General features: G+C 50.1%; 1 protein-coding gene across 1 annotated transcript in view; it reads right to left on the bottom strand.

Moving 5' to 3' along the window:
• The window catches only part of ace (angiotensin I converting enzyme (peptidyl-dipeptidase A) 1), a 534,228-nt gene that overhangs the window by 204,338 nt on the left and 312,105 nt on the right, over positions 1 to 17,785 (bottom strand). Inside the window, exons 15-17 of the mRNA XM_072486945.1 lie at positions 13,726 to 13,813; positions 4,594 to 4,737; positions 1,769 to 1,960 (exon numbers count right to left, since the gene is read on the bottom strand). Of these exons, the coding sequence (XP_072343046.1) occupies positions 1,769 to 1,960; positions 4,594 to 4,737; positions 13,726 to 13,813 (424 nt within the window). The remainder of the gene's footprint in view (positions 1 to 1,768; positions 1,961 to 4,593; positions 4,738 to 13,725; positions 13,814 to 17,785) is intronic.

A 17,785-nucleotide genomic window follows, 5' to 3' on the forward strand; every position in this document is an offset into this window, starting at 1 on the left:
AAAAGGCAGTGTGCAGGTTTGGCAAGTAATTAGGAAAATTAATGGAATATTATCATATATTCTGTGGGGAATTGATTACAACGGTAGGGAGGTTATACTTCAGTTGTATTAGTGAGAGCACATCTGGAGTATTGTATCCAGTATTGATCTCCTTATTAAAGCAAATATTTAAATGTGTTAGAAGCAGTTCAGAGAAAGTTAACTAGACTAATACCAGGAATGGATGAGTTGTCTTATGAGGAAAAATTGGAGCGGTTAGGGTGCACCCACTGGAGTTTAGATGAGTAAGATTGAAATCTTTAAGATCCTGAGGGTGGATGTGGAAAGGATGTTTCTTCTTGTTGGAGAATCTAAAACCAGGATTCACTGTTCAAAGATTAAGAGGTTGCTCCTTTAAGACAGAGATGAGGAGAATTATTTTCTCCCAGAAGGTTGTGAGTCTCTGGAACTTTCTTCCTCAGAGGACAGTGGAAGAAGGGTCCTTGAATATTTTAAGACAGGTTCTTGATAAACAAGGGGGTGATAGGTTATTGGGGGTAGGCAGGAATGTACTGACAATTGCGCAATGTTCAACACCGTTCGTGGCTCCACAGAAAATGAAGTCCATGTCCAAATGCGGAACAATCTGGACAATATCCAGGCTTGGGCTGACAAGTGGCAAGTAACATTTGTGCCACACAAGTGCCAAGCAAATACCATCTCTAACAAGAGAGGATCTAACCATTGGTCGATCTTGCTACCCTGGAAAGTTCCAGCGAGCGGAGTCCCTCGCCATACAAAACGGGGCTATGTGCAGCCTCGGCTGCGCGTCCCCTGTTCAGGCCCCTTATACTACACCTTATACATTCCTCATGTCCACTTCCCTGCCCATTCCCCGTAACTTTTGATTCCCTTGCTGTTCAAGAATCTATCTATCTCAGCCTTAAATATACACAAGGACTCTGCCCCCTCAGCTAAGACTCAATCTTCTAAGAGAAGAAATTCCTCCTCACCTCAGTCTTAAATTGGCACCCCTTTATTCTGAGACTATTCCCTCTGGTCCTAGACTCTCCCATGAGGAGAAACATTCATAGACAATTTATAGACTATACAGTGCAGAACAAGGCCATTCGGCCCATCAAGTCTGCGCCGACCCACTTAAGCCCTCACTTCCACCCTATCCCCGTAACCCAATAATAAATCCTCCCCTTTTTGGTCACTAAGGGCAATTTATCATGGCCAATCCACCTAACCTGCACGTCTTTGGACTGTGGGAGGAAACCGGAGCACCCGGAGGAAACCCACACACACATGGGGAGAACATGCAAACTCCGCACAGACAGTGACCAAGCGGGGAATCGAACCTGGGACCCTGGCGCTGTGAAGCCACAGTGTTATCCACTTGTGCTACCGTGCTGCCCCTAAATTCCCTCGGCATTTACCCTGACAAGTCCCTTAAGAATCCTATATGTTTCAATGAGATCACCTCTCATTCTTCAAAATTCCAAAGAGTAGAGTCTCAACCTGTTTAACCTTTGCTCATAAGACAATCCCTCTATATCGGGGATGATCCTACTGACCTCTCTCTGAACTGCCTTGAATGAAATAATATCTTTCCTTAATTAAGGGGACCAAAGGTGCTCCCAGTGCTCTAGATATGGTCTCACTGGTACCTTGTACAGTTGCAGCAAGATTTCCCTACTCTTATACTCCAACCCCCTTGAAATAAGGGCCGAAGGGCCTGTACTGCGCTGTATTGTTCTATGTTCTATGTTCTATAAATACTTACCCAAGAGGTGGGCTGGGATTGGACCTTTCAGGTGAACATACTTGCTTCCATATTTCTTGTGCAGTGCTCTCCTGACGTATGCGTGTAGGTTCAGGTATAGGGGCTTGAGCTGGTTGTAAATATTCTCCAGATCTGCTTCAAATGTTTTGGATTCATAAAGGGACCTCCAGAAAGCTCCTGTATCAGCGTGACCTGAAATAGAAAGGGAAATAAAATGAAAAGTGTGTCATTCCATGTGAACTCATTCTTGTTCATCTTTTGACAGATTAGGAGAATAATACAGGCACATTGAGTTATATGGAATGGGTCATGTAATAGGGTTTAGGACACTGAGTCTTACACCTTTGTCAAATCAAATTAAACTGCTACATGCGTTAGGTACATGGAACTCTCCTTGTTAAGTCCTAATAATAATAGTTTATTTTCACAAGTAGGCTTCAATGAAGTTACTCTGAAAAGTCCTTAGTCGCCACATTCTGGCGCCTGTTCGGGGAGACCGGTACGGGAATTGAACCCGCGCTGTTGCCTTGTTCTGTATTACAAGCCAGCTGTTTAGCCCACTGTGCTAAACAAGCCCCTGTACTTAGCAGTCACATTCAGAGGTCAGAGGATGACTGGTACAGGAAACAGAAACATTAAAAATCTTTCTTCTGAAAGACACTGTTGGATTCACTGGGCGCGATTCAACTAATTGGGAACAAAGTGCCATAGTGAGCGCTTTTAGCCACATGTTTCCAGGTGCTCGCTATTCAACATGACTCACATTGTACATGGGCCTCAGCGGGGAACACACGGCTGAGGCCGCACATTGCCCTGTTTTGTACAGTGGGGAGATGCGCTCGCCGGAACTCCCCAGTGTGGCGAGTGATTGGAAAATGGTGTCCTGATCTCTGAGGCCCACCGAAGCGACCTCCGACCCCCTCCAGCCCGAATGCACTGTCCTTGTATCTTCCCCACCACCCATGCAGGGCACCCCGGCCCAATTGCACACACGCACAAAATACCAACTTGGCACCTTGGCAGTACCAAACTAGCACCCAGGTAACACTGCCAGAGTGCCAGGCTGGCACTGTCAAGATGCCAGGGTGCCAGGCTGGCACTGTCAAGGTGCCAAGTTGACACTGGCAGGGTACCCAGGTGGCACCAGCAGCACCAGGGCACCATCTTCTGATTCTGTTTGTGGAGACGAGTACCAAACGGCACTCACCCGAGGCCTCCGAGGTGAAAGAGGATGAATGCTAAAGCCTCAGGTATCTCAAGAATCTACATATTAGAGTAAGACTACCTGTCTCGCTCGAATATGCAGATTTGGCAAGAAGTGATCCTGCCCACAATGTGCGTCTCAACGATTCGCGAGATCACATTGGATCTCGCGAGGTGCTGCGAGTCAGATAGATCGATTGGGGTCTCCCAACTGTCATAGGCCACACTGCGCCACGGTGAGATGCTTTTCGGGCGCAGCGTGGTCGTTAGATCTCACCCACTGTGTATCCAACCGGTCCTGGGAGTGTTTGGTGGGGGCAGTGTAGAAGGATCTTTACGGTGTATCAAACCCGTGCTGTATATGCCCTACGAGTGTTAACATTGAAAATTTAGGACTAATATTATTCATTGTTGATTTGTTATATTGTAACATAAGCGGCTTCCTTGTGGTGCACTTGACAAAGGAAGGTTCAGACGCGGAGATAACTTCAACACATTTATTAAACTATTTACACTTCTATTACTTGGGTTCGACACTACTGCTAATCCTACTATAGCTACCCAGACTGACTAACCAGCTGCTGCAATCCACGTGGTGGGTGTAATATTGAATCAACCCTGTGCCTGTACTCACTGACTGTCTCCACTGGAAAGAGGCAGATCATGTGTGTGGTGTCCTTTATATATGGGTTGGTGTAATGCGTTGTGTCACCTCCTTGTGTATCGTGAATGTCCATTGGTCGTGTCTATCTAACTGATCTATTGGTTGAGTGTGTGTGTGTGATGTCACTGGTGCTCCCTCTAGTGTCTAGCTAGCCTACATGCATTTACATTGATGCACATCACCACAATTTTATTGGTAGAGGGATTGAGTTCCGGAGTCGGGAGGTCATGTTGCAGCTGTACAGAACTCTGGTACGGCTGCATTTGGAGTATTGCGTACAGTTCTGGTCACCGCATTATAGGAAGGACGTGGAGGCTTTGGAGCGGGTGCAGAGGAGATTTACCAGGATGTTGCCTGGTATGGAGGGAAAATCTTATGCGGAAAGGCTGATGGACTTGAGGTTGTTTTCGTTGGAGAGAAGAAGGTTAAGAGGAGACTTAATAGAGGCATACAAAATGATCAGGGGGTTGGATAGGGTGGACAGTGAGAGCCTTCTCCCGCGGATGGAAATGGCTGGCACGAGGGGACATAACTTTAAACTGAGGGGTAATAGATATAGGACAGAGGTCAGAGGTAGGTTCTTTACGCAAAGAGTAGTGAGGCCGTGGAATGCCCTACCTGCTACAGTAGTGAACTCGCCAACATTGAGGGCATTTAAAAGTTTATTGGATAAACATATGGATGATAATGGCATAGTGTAGGTTAGATAGCTTTTGTTTCGGTGCAACATCGTGTGCCGAAGGGCCTGTACTGCGCTGTATTGTTCTATGTTCTATGTTCTAATTGTGTCATACATTTCTTTTAATTAAAAAAATTAGACAGTCTGTATGAACTCTTAGTGATTGTGGTGAACGATATAGGGAGAAGATAGATTCTGCAGTGTTCTGGAAAGTCAATTTGCACATAGGCTGCTGGTGTGACTAAAATCCAGGGCCCCTTCCACCCCAATAGGCCTCACCATTCAGTTTTGCTGCCTTGTTGCTCAACTTCACATATCTCTTGAAGTCGGTCCTCATTTTCTTTCCTGATGCATCTCTCCACCCTTTCCAAGCAAACAGCAGCTCGTTGTAATCGTTTGAAGTTGCCATGATCTCCGTTAGATCTGTGGATGATTGACAGATCAGACAGTGTAACAGCTAAAGTTGCAAAGCCCTGCTCCCAGTAATTAACAGCACCTTGCTGGGCGTCTGCGCCAAATCCCACTGGGCACCAGACCAGACAGGCAGCTCAGTGTTTTCGAACCCTTGCAAAAAAAAATCATATTTATTCAAATGATTCAGTATATTCACGAAAGGATGGTTTGTGAGTTTGTGTGTAATGCATGGCTTTGTGCGTATCCTTATAATGATAGGGTTGCGTGTCCATATATATTTACAGGGTTGTGCATATAAAGTGTGGAGTATCTGCTGCATATTATTGTCGAGAGGGTATTGGGAAAATTCACTAGCTTACATCAGCAAGGGTGAAAGCGTATAGTGAAGGAGAAAGGTTCAACATTTCAGCTATAATACAAGAGAAAATTAGGGAGCTTAAAATCTTGAGAAAATTGAAATTGTTAATAGTGCAAGATTGTCTCTTGGGTTGATAAATTGTGGAGGCACAGAATGAGGACTATTACTGGAGGAATATGCCGGAAGATTGGAGGAAATGCTTTCCTGCAGAAGACACTTTGAACAAAGCAGACTGTACCACAGGCGTCTATTGAAAGGGAGACCATCATTGTGGATGGGAGGGAATAGGGGTTGAGCAGCCGTAGCACAATCTGCAGTGTGGTGTAATGTGTTATATTGGATATTGGGTTCATTCTAATCTTTAATATGCTAATCATACATTGTGTACATCAGCTGACAGGCTAGACATTTGGTTCATGATGCAGGACGAGGCCAACAGCGCAGGTTCAATTTCCGTACCGGCTGAGGTTATCCTTCTCAACATTGCCCCTTGCCTGACGTGTGGGGACCCTCAGGTTAAATCACTACCAGTCAGCTCTCCTCCTCAAAAGGCGAAAGCAGCCTACGTTCATCCGGGACTATGGCAACTGACTTAAAAAATGACATCAGAGGAAGTGATGCAACATCACATGATTTGCTGTCATGTATAGCCCTCTGGGAGATGTAAGCCAGAGCAGTTCGATGTTTTCCAATAAAACTCTTGTTTCATATATCTCTGTGATGCATGATCAATTACACAAAGATGTAATCGAGGCTTTATTACACTGAGATGTGTGGCCTCCTACAGCAGCTGATGAAATGGCTGCTGTACTGGGAGCACACCTATTTATATTCCACCTACTGGGCGGAACCAGCAGGCAGGGATCTACCCCCGTACCAGTAGTACAGGGGCTTACCGTAAAGCACCTATATCAACATCCTATATATACGATATATACATCAGTGGTGACTACCACATTCACCCCATGTTAAAAGAATGAGTCCGACGTGGGTGGTGGAGAACTATACACAGAAAGTTGTGTTTTAAAAGTACAGATAATATTACAAATTCAGGCGGCCCGGTGCCTTGATGTGTCGTTGAGAGCGCCGCAGTGCTGGTGGCGACTCAGGCGGCGGCTTGGTCTTCGGTGACTCCGGGAACATGTCAAAATCCTCTTCATCCCCGGGTGGGAGCAAGGGGAGGACGGATTGTCCCGGATTGGGGGCTGCAGTGGGGTGTGCCGGGGGAGGGGAGGGTGGCGCCGGGGCAGGGGGGGGGGGGGTGGGTGGAACCAGCTGGTGCCAGGTCCCTGAGGGAGACTGTGTCTTGGCGACAGTCGGGGTACGCTACGTAGGCATACTGCGGGTTGGCATGAAGTAGCTATACCCTCTCAACCAACGGGTCCACCTTGTGGAGTCGAACGTGTCTATGGAGGAGAACGGGTCCTGGGGCTGCCAGCTATGTCGTGAGCGAAACCCCGGAGGTGGATTTCCTAGGAAAGGTAAAGAGACGTTCATGGGGGGTTTCATTAGTCACGGTGCACAGGAGCGACTGAATGCAGTGAAGTGCGTCGGGGAGGACCTCCTGCCAGCGGGAGGCTGGGAGATTTCTGGACCATAGGGCCAGCTGGACGGCCCTCCAGACAATCCCATTCTCCCTCTCCACCTGCCCGTTTGTAGCTGGTCGTCCTGCTCGAGGCAATGCCTCTGTTGAGCAGGTTCTGGCGCAGCTCATCGCTCATGAATGAGGATTCCTGGTCGCTGTGGACGTAGGCGGGGAAGCCGAGCAGAGTGAAGATGGTGTTGAGGGCTTTGAAGACGGTGGCAGACGTGATGTCGGGGCATGGGACGGCAAAGGAGAATTGGGAATATTCATCGACCACACTGAGAAAATACGTGTTGCGGTCGGTGGAGGGGAGGGGCCCTTTGAAGTCCACGCTGAGGCGTTCAAAGAGGCGGGAGAACTTCACCAGGCGCGCACGGTCTGGCCGGTAGAAGTACGGTTTACATTCCGCGCAGACCTGGCAGTCTCTGGTGATAGCCCTGACTTCCTCGATGGAGTAGGGCAGGTTGCGGGCCTTGATGAAATGGTAAAAACGTGTGACCCCTGGGTGACAGAGTTTGTCGTACAGGGTCCGGAGTCGGTCCACTTGTGCGCTGGCACATGTACCTCGGGATAGGGCATCGGGGGGCTCGTTGAGCTTACCGGCGCGATACAAAATCTCGTAATTGTAGGTGGAGAGCTCGATCCTCCACCTCAAGATTTTATCATTTTTGATCTTGCCCCGCTGTGTGTTATTAAACATGAAGGCAACCGATCGTTGGTCAGTGAGGAGAGTGAATCTCCTGCCGGCCAGGTAATGCTTCCAATGCCGCACAGCTTCAACGATGGCTTGGGCCTCTTTTTCGATGGAGGAGTGCGAATTTTGGAGGCATGGAGGGTGCAGGAAAAGAATGCCACGGGCCTGCCTGCCTGGTTGAGGGTGGCGGCCAGAGCAACGTCTGATGCATCGCTCTCGACTTGGAAGGGGAGCGTCTCGTCGACCGCGTGCCTTGATACGGTTAAAGGCCTGGCGAGCCTCGGCCGTCAGAGGAAACACAGTGGATTGAATGAGTGGGCGGGCCTTGTCCGCATAGTTTGGGACCCACTGGGCGTAATATGAAAAGAACCCCAGGCAACGTTTGAGGGCCTTGAGGCAGTGGGGGAGGGGGAGTTCCATGCGATCGGGGTCGGGCCCCAGAACTCCGTTCTGGACCACAGAGCCGAGGATGGCTAAGAGGTCCGTGCTGAACACACACGTCTCCTTGTTATACATGAGGTTGAGGAGAGTGGCGGTGTGGAGAAATTTGGCAAGGTTGGCGTCAAGGATGGTCGTGGCCGCAGATGGTGACGTTATCCAGGTACGGGAAAGTGGCCCGCAGCCCGTACCGGTCAACCATTCGGTCCAAATCCCGTTGGAAGACCGAGACCCCGTTGGTGACGCCGAAGGGAACCCTAAGAAAGTGGCAAAGGCGCCCGTCTGCCTCGAATGCAGTGTATGGGCGGTCCGCCTTGCGGATGGGGAGCTGGTGTTAGGCCGATTTCAGGTCTACTGTCGAGAAGATCCGGTACTGTGCAATCTGATTGACCATATCAGATATGCGTGGGAGGAGGTACGCGTCGAGCTGCGTGTACCGATTGATGGTCTGACTGTAGTCAACGACCATCCTGTTTTTCTCTTGGGCTATCCAGGGGCTGTTCCTGGCCTCGATGATGCCTTCCCGAAGCAACCGCTGGACTTCTGACCTGATGAAGGTCCTGTCCTGGGCGCTGCTCCTGGTGGCGACGGGTTTGCAATCCGGGGTTAGGTTTGCAAAAAGGCAAGGTGGGTTGACCTTAAGGGTCGCAAGACCGCACACAGTAAGGGGTGGTAGGGGCCCGCTGAATTTCAGGGTTAGGCTCTGAGGTTGCACTGGAAGTCCAGGCCGAGTAGCAGGGCAGCGCAGAGGTTGGGGAGGACGTAGAGGCGGAAGCCGCTGAACTCCACGCCCTGGACAGTAGTGGCGATGCAGTACCCCCGGATCGCCACGGAATGGGACCCGGTGGTCAGGGAGATTCTCTGGTTAGCGGGGTGTACCACGAGGGAGCAGCGCCTTACTGTATCGGGGTGAATGAAGCTCTCAGTGCTCCCGGAGTCCAGCAGGCAGGAGATCTCGTGCCCGTTGACCTTCACTTTGGTTGAAGCAGTCGCGAGGTTGTGGGGTCGAGACTGGTCAATCATGACCGTGGCGAGATGCGGCTGGCCGTTGGCGGTTGCAGGCGATGAGCTGCCAGATGAGGTGCCCGACGGGCATGGGTCCTGAGTCGGGTAAGATGGCAGCGCCACGGGCCGCACGTGTTGTGGGGGAAGCAAGGTGGCAGCGTCCATTTTAAAGAAAAAGAATTTACAGTGCAGAAGGAGGCCATTCGGCCCATTGAGTCTGCAACAGCTCTTGGAAAGAGCACCCTACCCAAGGTCAACACCTCCATCCTATCCCCATAACCCAGTAACCCCACCCAACATAAAGGGCAATTTTGGACACTAAGGGCAATTTATCATGGCCAATCCACCTAACCTGCACATCTTTGGACTGTTGGAGGAAACCGTAGCACCCAGAGGAAACCCACGCAAACACGGGGAGGATGTGCAGACACCGCACAGACAGTGACCCAAGCCGGAATCGAACCTGGGACCCTGGAGCGAGTCGGGCAAGATGGCGGCGTCCTCTGGCCGCACGTGGTCCTAGGAGGGGAAGATGGCTGTGCCCACTGGCTGCACGTGGGGGGTGCCGGGACAATAGCGGCGATTGAGCGGGCCTGGCACACTGCAGCGAAATGTCCCTTCTTGCCACAGGCCTTGTAGAGGGCGCTCCGTGCCGGGCAGCACTGTTGGGGGTGTTTTGACTGCCCACAGAAGTAGCATTTGGGCCCCCCAGGGTTGGTTGGCTGCCGCGCGGCACATGCGTGGGTTTGGCTGAGAAGGTCGCTGATGGGGTCCACGATGCACAGGGGGGGTGGGCCGCGTGATCGGGGGCTTTGGCCTGAATGTTGCGTGATGCGATCGTAAGCGAAAGCACTAGTTGTTTCGTCACCGCGAGGTCGAGCGTGGCCCCCTCGAAGAGGCGCAGACGGATGTAGTCAGACCCTATGCCCATAACAAATGCGTCTCTCATTAACAAATTTGAGTGTTCCGTGGCCGAAACGGCCTGACAGTCACAGTCTCTAACTCGGGGGAGCAGGGCGTGCCAGAAATCTTCCACCGACTTACTGGGAAGTTGACGCCGCGTGGAGAGGAGGTGCCTGGCGTAGAGTGTGTTAGTCCGCTGAGCGTAGTTTTCCTTCAGTAGCGCCATGGCCTCTGCGTAGGTTGGCGCGTCCTGGACAAGTGGAAAGACGTTGGAGCTCAGCCGCGTGTAAAGGATCTGGAGCTTCTGTGCTTCTGGAATTTCGTCTGCCGCAGACCCGATGTACGCTTCAAAACAGGCTAGCCAGTGTTAAAAGTCCTTTTTGGCGTTGTCTGCTTGTGGATTGTGGTAGTCGGTATTAGAGGTATAACGGTACCCTGTAATGCTGTAAGACCATTGGTTTAGGAGGTACTGTTTTCATTGGTTAAGCCTGCCTGCTGGTTCCACCCAGTAAGGTGGAGTATAAGAGCACGTGTCTCCCCAGCAGCTGCCTTCTGTACCTGCGCTGCTGGGGGAAACATCTAGTGTAATAAAGCCTTCAATTGACCCAATCACGCTTCTGGAGTTATTAATCGAGCATCAATTTATTACACTAGATTTTAAAGAATGGAGCTCCGAATCAAGCCGGAGTGTCTGCAACTCAGCCCCCACGCGGCAAACTCAGCGGCAACCTTCAGGCACTGGCTGGCGTGTTTCAATGGCTATCTCAGGACAGCCACAATTACACCCATGGAGGACCAGAAAATGCAAGTTCTGCACTTGAGGGTGAGCCCAGAGATCTACACTCTCATCGAGGACGCAGACGATTTCGAGGCCGCAATGAATCTGCTGAAAGGACACTATATTCGCCCTGTAAACCAGGTCTATGCCCGACATCTACTAGCGACGAGGCGAAAAATCCTTGGGGAATCGCTGGAGGAGTTCTACCATGTTGGGGAGGAACTGTAAATGCCCGCAAGTTTCGGCCAGCGACCACACAGAAATTTTGATCCGGGACGCATTTGTTGCAGGTATGCTGTCCTCACAAATCCGCCAGTGATTGCTGGAGAAAGAGACACTAGGCCTCAAGGACGAACGGGCCCTTGCTAGCTCCCTGGATGTGGCCTCCCGAAACGCCCGGGCTTACGTCCCCGACCGCGCGGCAGCCTCTTGGGCAGCGTGGAACACCACGCGACCGACTTCGATGCACCCCCATCCTCCCACAAGCTTGTTCTGCGAGGCTGCCAGTGAACCCCAGGGGACCCCGCAGCTATTTTTGCGAACAAACCAAGCACCCCCGACAGCGCTGTCCGGCCCGCTCATCCCTCTGCAAAGGATGCGGCAAAAAGGGCCACTTTGTGGCGGTATGCCAGGCCCGGGCGGTTGCTGCGTTCTCCGGAGGTGAATCAGGACCGCCACCACAATCCTCTCCACGGGCCACGTGCGGCCAGCGGGCGCCGCCATCTTCCTCCTTCAGGGCCACGTGTGGCCTCCGGGCGCCGCCATCTTGTCTCTCGGACACCACTTGTGATGGATGGACGCCGCCATCTTGTGTACCCCAGCCATGTGCGACCAGTGGGCGCCGCCATCTTGGCTGGACTCTCAGGACCCCGACTCAGATGACCACACACCACCCGAGGAGAACATCCAACTTCTGCCACGACTAGCCTCGGTGACCCTGGACCAGTCTCGGTCCCGAACACTCTCGACTGCAACGACAACCGTGCTCATCAATGGGCATGAAACATCCTGTCTGATCGACTCTGGGAACACGGAGAGCTTCATACACCCCAACACAGTAAGGCGCTGTTCTCTCCCCATTCACCCAGTTAACCAAAAAAATCTCCCTGGCCTCCGGGTCTCATTCAGTGGAGATCAAGGGGTTCTGCATAGCGAACCTCACGGTCCAGGGAAGGGAGTTTAAAAATTACCGGCTCTACGCCCTTCCCCACCTCTGCGCTGCCACACTCCTAGGGTTAGATTTTCAATGCAACCTCCAAAGCTTAACCTTTAAATTCGGCGGCCCTATACCCCCCCTCACTGTCTGCAGCCTCGTGACCGTCATGGTCGATCTGCCTTCCCTGTTTGTGAACCGCGCCCCGGATTGAAAACCCGTCGCCACCAGGAGCAGACGGTACAGTGCCCAAGACCGGACCTTTATTAGGTCGGAGGTCCAGCGATTGCTGAGGGAAAGTGTCTTTGAGGCTAGCAACAGTCCCTGGAGAGCTCAAGTAGTGGTTGTAAAGACCGGGGAGAAGCATAGGATGGTCATCGATTATAGCCAGACCATCAACAGGTATACGCAGCTTGACGCGTACCCGCTCTCCTGCATATCCGATCTGGTCAACAGGATCGCACAATACAAGGTCTTTTCCATGGTGGATCTAAAGTCCGCCTACCATCAGCTACCCATCCGCCCTAGCGACCGCAAATACACTGCCTTTGAAGCAGATGGGTGGCTCTACCACTTCCTTAAGGTTCCCTTCGGTGTCACAAATGGGGTCTCGGTCTTCCAACGAGAGATGGACCGAATGCTGGCGCGGAAATGACATCTCCGGGCGTCGCACGCGCGGGAGCGTCAGCGGCCGCTCACGGCATCCCCGCGCATGCGCAGTGGAGGGAATCTCTTCTGCATCCGCCATGGTGGAGACCGTGGCGAAGGTGGAAGGAAAAGAGTGCCCCCATGGCACAGGCCCGCCCGAGGATCGGTGGGCCCCGATCGCGGGCCAGGCCACCGTGGGGGCACCCCCCGGGGCCAGATCGCCCCGTGCCCCCCCCAGGACCCCGGAGCCCGCCCGCGCCGCCTTGTCCCGCCGGTAAGAGAGGTGGTTTGATTCTCGCCAGCAGGACAGGCATTCCAGCAGCGGGACTTTGGCCCATCCGGGCCGGAGAATAGCCGGGGGGGGGGGGCCCGCCAACCAGCGTGGCGCGATTCCCGCCCCCACCCAGCGGGGGGTCGGAGAATCTCGCCCGAGAAGTTACTTTGATTCAGTGCAATAAAAAAATAAGCTTATTATCTAAATGGTGAGAGATTGCAGAGCTCTGAGTTGCAGAGGGATCTGGGTACACTAGAGTATGAATCGCAAAATGCAAGAATGCGGGCACAACAATAATTAGGAAAGCTAACAGGCTGTTATCATTTATTGTGAATGGAATGGAATGTAAAAGTAGGGCGATTAAGGTTCAGTTATACAGGATACTGGTGAGACCACATCTCGAGTACGGTGTACAGTATTGGTTTCCTTATTTAAGGAAAGATGCATCAAAGCAGTTCAGAGAAGGTTTGCCAGACTAATACCAGGAATGGATGGGTTGTCTTTTGAGGAAAGTTTGCACAGGCTGGGTTTAAATCTGCAGGAGTTTAGAAGAGTAAGGAGCGACTTGATCGAATCCTTTTAAGATCCTGGGGGGTATTGACAGAGTGGATGTAGAGACAACATTTCCTCTTGTTGGAGAATCTAGAACTAGGGGGACCACTGTTTAAAAACAAGGGGACGCTGCTTTGAGACAGAGATGAGGAGATTTTTTTTTTCTCGCAGAGGGTTGTGAGTCGCTGGAGCTCTCTTCCTCAAAGAACAGTGGAAGCAGAGTATTTGAATGTTTTCAACGCAGAGCTAGATAGATAAATAAAGGGTATTGAAAGATTATCGGGGTAGGCAGGAGTTTACAGTCAGATCAACCATGATCGTATTGAATGGCAGAACAGGCTTGAGGCGGCGAGTGGTCGAGTGGCCTACTCCTGTCCTTAACTCCCATGTCCATACCTCACATATCAGAACACAGAGCAAACATACGAGAGCAGATGAGAGAGGATGGGAAGATCTGTTCGGCAAAACATTACGCAGCCAGTCACTGGTGCAGAATGTTGTACATTTTCACAGTAGTGTGAAGGATATTGCATAACCTCTTCTGAATGAATGGTACTTTTTGGAACATAAAAAATGGATGAAGATATTCCATTCTGGCCCGTGACTTACCAGGTTCCAGAGGGTGACAAGTCTTATTAGTGCGGCACACTTTTGCAATACTGTAGGTAGTTTCCATACCAGACACGACATTGTTGTACTAGAAAGAAACATATCAGAATATTAAAATGAACTCATTCAGATACAATGGGCGGGCGGGGTCGGAGAATCGCCGGAGGGCCGCGCGAACCGCGCCACGCCGCCCCGACGACCGGAGGCGATTCTCTGCAGAGCAGAGAATCAGCGCCATTGGGGGGGGGGGCATGGCCAGCGCGACGCCGGTCGGGGGCCGCTCTACGCGATTATCCGGCCCTAATGGGCCGAGCGGGTGTAAAACAAAAACGAGTCCTTCCGGCACCATTCTAACCTGCTCTGAGCTGGCAGGACCTCGGCGTTGAAGGGTCGGTTGGCGGCCTGTGGGGGGGGGGGGGGGGGGGGATCTGACACCGGGGGGCGGCCTCCGGTGTGGCCTGGCCCGTGATCGGGGCCCACCGATCGGCGGGCCGGCCTCTCTGTGTCCCGGCCTCCTTTATTCCACGCTGGCCCCTATACTCCTGCCCCAGGTTGGATTGGGGCTGGCACAGACAAGGGTGACACCGCGCATGTGTGGAAACCGCACCGGTGGGACTGCGCATACGCGAGTTCGTGCCGGACCCACTGCTCATGCGCGCATCCCCCGTCAACATTTAGCCTCAGGATCAGAGAATCCCGCCCAATAAATTTAAAAGCTTGAAATTGCAAACCCGCAGCAACAAAATGAGTGACAAATTGGAAAATAATTCACCCTCAATACTCTAGAGCACAATCAGTAAGTCATAAGAACATAAGAACATAAGAACTAGGAGCAGGAGTAGGCCATCTGGCCCCTTGAGCCTGCTCCGCCATTCAATGAGATCATGGCTGATCTTTTGTGGACTCAGCTCCACTTTCCGGCCCGAACACCATAACCCTTAATCCCTTTATTCTTCAAAAAACGATCTATCTTTATCTTAAAAACATTTAATGAAGGAGCCTCTACTGCTTCACTGGGCAAGGAATTCCATAGATTCACAACCCTTTGGGTGAAGAAGCTCCTCCTAAACTCAGTCCTAAATCTACTTCCCCTTATTTTGAGGCTATGTTCTGCTTTCACCCGCCAGTGGAAACAACCTGCTCGCATCTATCCTATCTATTCCCTTCATAATTTTATATGTTTCTATAAGATCCCCCATCATCCTTCTAAATTCCAATGAGTACAGTCCCAGTCTACTCAACCTCTCCTTGTAATCCAACCCCTTCAGCTCTGGGATTAACCGAGTGAATCTCCTCTGCACACCCTCCAGTGCCAGTACCTCCTTTCTCAAGTAAGGAGACTAAAACACAATACTCCAGGTGTGGCCTCACTAACACCTTATACAATTGCAGCAGAACCTCCCTAGTCTTAAACTCCACTCCTCTAGCAATGAAGGACAAAATTCCATTTGCCTTCTTAATCGCCTGTTGCACCTGTAAACCAACTTTTTGCGACTCATGCACTAGCACACCCAGGTCTCTCTGCACAGCAGCATGTTTTAATATTTTATCATTTAAATAATAATCCCTTTTGCTGTTATTCCTACCAAAATGGATAACCTCACATTTGTCAACATTGTATTCCATCTGCCGGACCCCAGCCCATTCACTTAGCCTATCCAAATCCCTCTGCAGACTTCCAGTATCCTCTGCACTTTTTGCTTTGCCACTCATCATAGTGTCGTCTGAAAACTTGGACACCTTGCACTTGGTCCCCAACTCCAAATCATCGATGTAAATTGTGAACAATTGTGGGCCCAACACTGATCCCTGAGGGACACCACTAGCTACTGATTGCCAACGAGAGAAACACCCATTAATCCCCACTCTTTGCTTTCTATTAATTAACCAATCCTCTATCCATGCTACTGCTTTCCCCTTAATGCCATGCATCTTTATCTTATGCAGCAACCTTTTGTGTGGCACCTTGGCAAAGGCTTTCTGGAAATCCAGATATACCACATCCATTGGCTTCCCATTATCTACTGCACTGGTAATGTCCTCAAAAAATTCCACTAAATTAGTTAGGCACGACCTGCCCTTTATGAACCCATGCTGCGTCTGCCCAATGGGACAATTTCCATCCAGATACCCCGCTATTTCTTCCTTGATGATAGATTCCAGCATCTTCCCTACTACCGAAGTTAAGCTCACTGGCCTATAATTACCCACTTTCTGCCTACCTCCCTTTTTTAAACAGTGTTGTCACGTTTGCCAATTTCCAATCCGCCGGGACCACCCCAGAGTCTAGTGAATTTTGGTAAATTATCACTAGTGCATTTGCAATTTCTCTAGCCATCTCTTTTAGCACTCTGGGATGCATTCCATCAGGGCCAGGAGACTTGTCTACCTTTAGCCCCATTAGCTTGCCCATCACTACCTCCTTAGTGATAACAATCCTCTCAAGGTCCTCACCTGTCATAGCCTCATTTCTATCAATCACTGGCATGTTATTTGTGTCTTTCACTCTGAAGACCGTCCCAAAAAACCTGTTCAGTTCCTCAGCCATTTCCTCATCTCCCATTATTAAATCTCCCTTCTCATCCTCTAAAGGACCAATATTTACCTGAGCCACTCTTTTTTGTGTTATATGTTTGTGGAAACTTTTACTATCTGTTTTTATATTCTGAACAAGTTTACTCTCATAATCTATCTTACTCTTCTTAATAGCTTTTTTAGTAGTTTTCTGTTGCCCCCTAAAGAGTTCCCAGTCCTCTAGTCTCCCACTAATCTTTGCCACCCTACCACCCTGAATACTGAACAGTACAATCAGTAATTCTCCCTGAATGCTGTAGAGTACAATCAGAAATTCACCCTGAATACAGTACAGTACAACCAGTAAGTCACCCTGAATACTGTACAGCACAATCAGTAATTCACCCTGAATACTGAACACTATAACCAGTAATTCACCCTGAATACCGTACAGCACAATCAGTAATTCACCCTGAATACTGTAGAGTGCAATCAGTAATTCACCCTGAATACTGTACAGTACAATCAGTAATTCATCCTGAATACGGTACACTACAATCAGTAATTCACTCTGAATACCATACAGTACAATCAGTAATTCACCCTGAATACTGAACAGTACAATCAATAGTACAGCCTGAATACCATACAGTACAATCAGTAATTCACTCTGAATACCATACAGTACAATCAGTAATTCACCCTGAATACCATACAGTACAATCAGTAATTCACCCTGAATACCATACAGTACAATCAGTAATTCACCCTGAATACCATACAGTACAATCAGTAATTCACTCTGAATACTGAACAGTACAATCAGTAATTCACCCTGAATACCATACAGTACAATCAGTAATTCACCCTGAATACTATACAGTACAATCAATAGTACACCCTGAATACCATACAGTACAATCAGTAATTCACTCTGAATACTGAACAGCACAATCAGTAATTCACCCTGAATACCATACAGTACAATCAGTAATTCACTCTGAATACCATACAGTACAATCAGTAATTCACCCTGAATACCATACAGCACAATCAGTAATTCACCCTGAATACCATACAGTACAATCAGTAATTCACCCTGAATACTGTCCAGTACAATCAGTAATTCACCCTGAATACAGCAGATGGATCTTTCAGGTTTGATGTGCTGGGGGAGGTCCATCTTGCAGCCTCAGAATGTTCCTGGACATCCATCTTCTTTCTCAGGGGGTCCAACTTCTGGCCTCAGAGTGCTCCTGGAGAGCCACCTTCATTTTAATTTTCAGGAGGTCCATCTTCATTCTTCAATAGTGGGTCAGTGATGTTGGCCGCCTGTTCAACATGGCACCTGGATAGGATGGCGGGCTACAGGCTATCCAGGTGCATCGACCATGGGATACGTTGCAAAATACCCAGGTGCATAATTAATGAGGTAGGGATGGATGATAGGGCGTGTTTTCCCATCGGCGGGAAACACGCCCATGTTCCTGCCCCTGCCTCAGGAGGTAGTCCTCGGATGGGCGAATTCCACCCATTATCTGATCAT

Source organism: Scyliorhinus torazame, chromosome 21, assembly GCF_047496885.1.
Source record: "Scyliorhinus torazame isolate Kashiwa2021f chromosome 21, sScyTor2.1, whole genome shotgun sequence".
In the NCBI taxonomy this organism is placed as follows: Eukaryota; Metazoa; Chordata; class Chondrichthyes; order Carcharhiniformes; family Scyliorhinidae; genus Scyliorhinus; species Scyliorhinus torazame.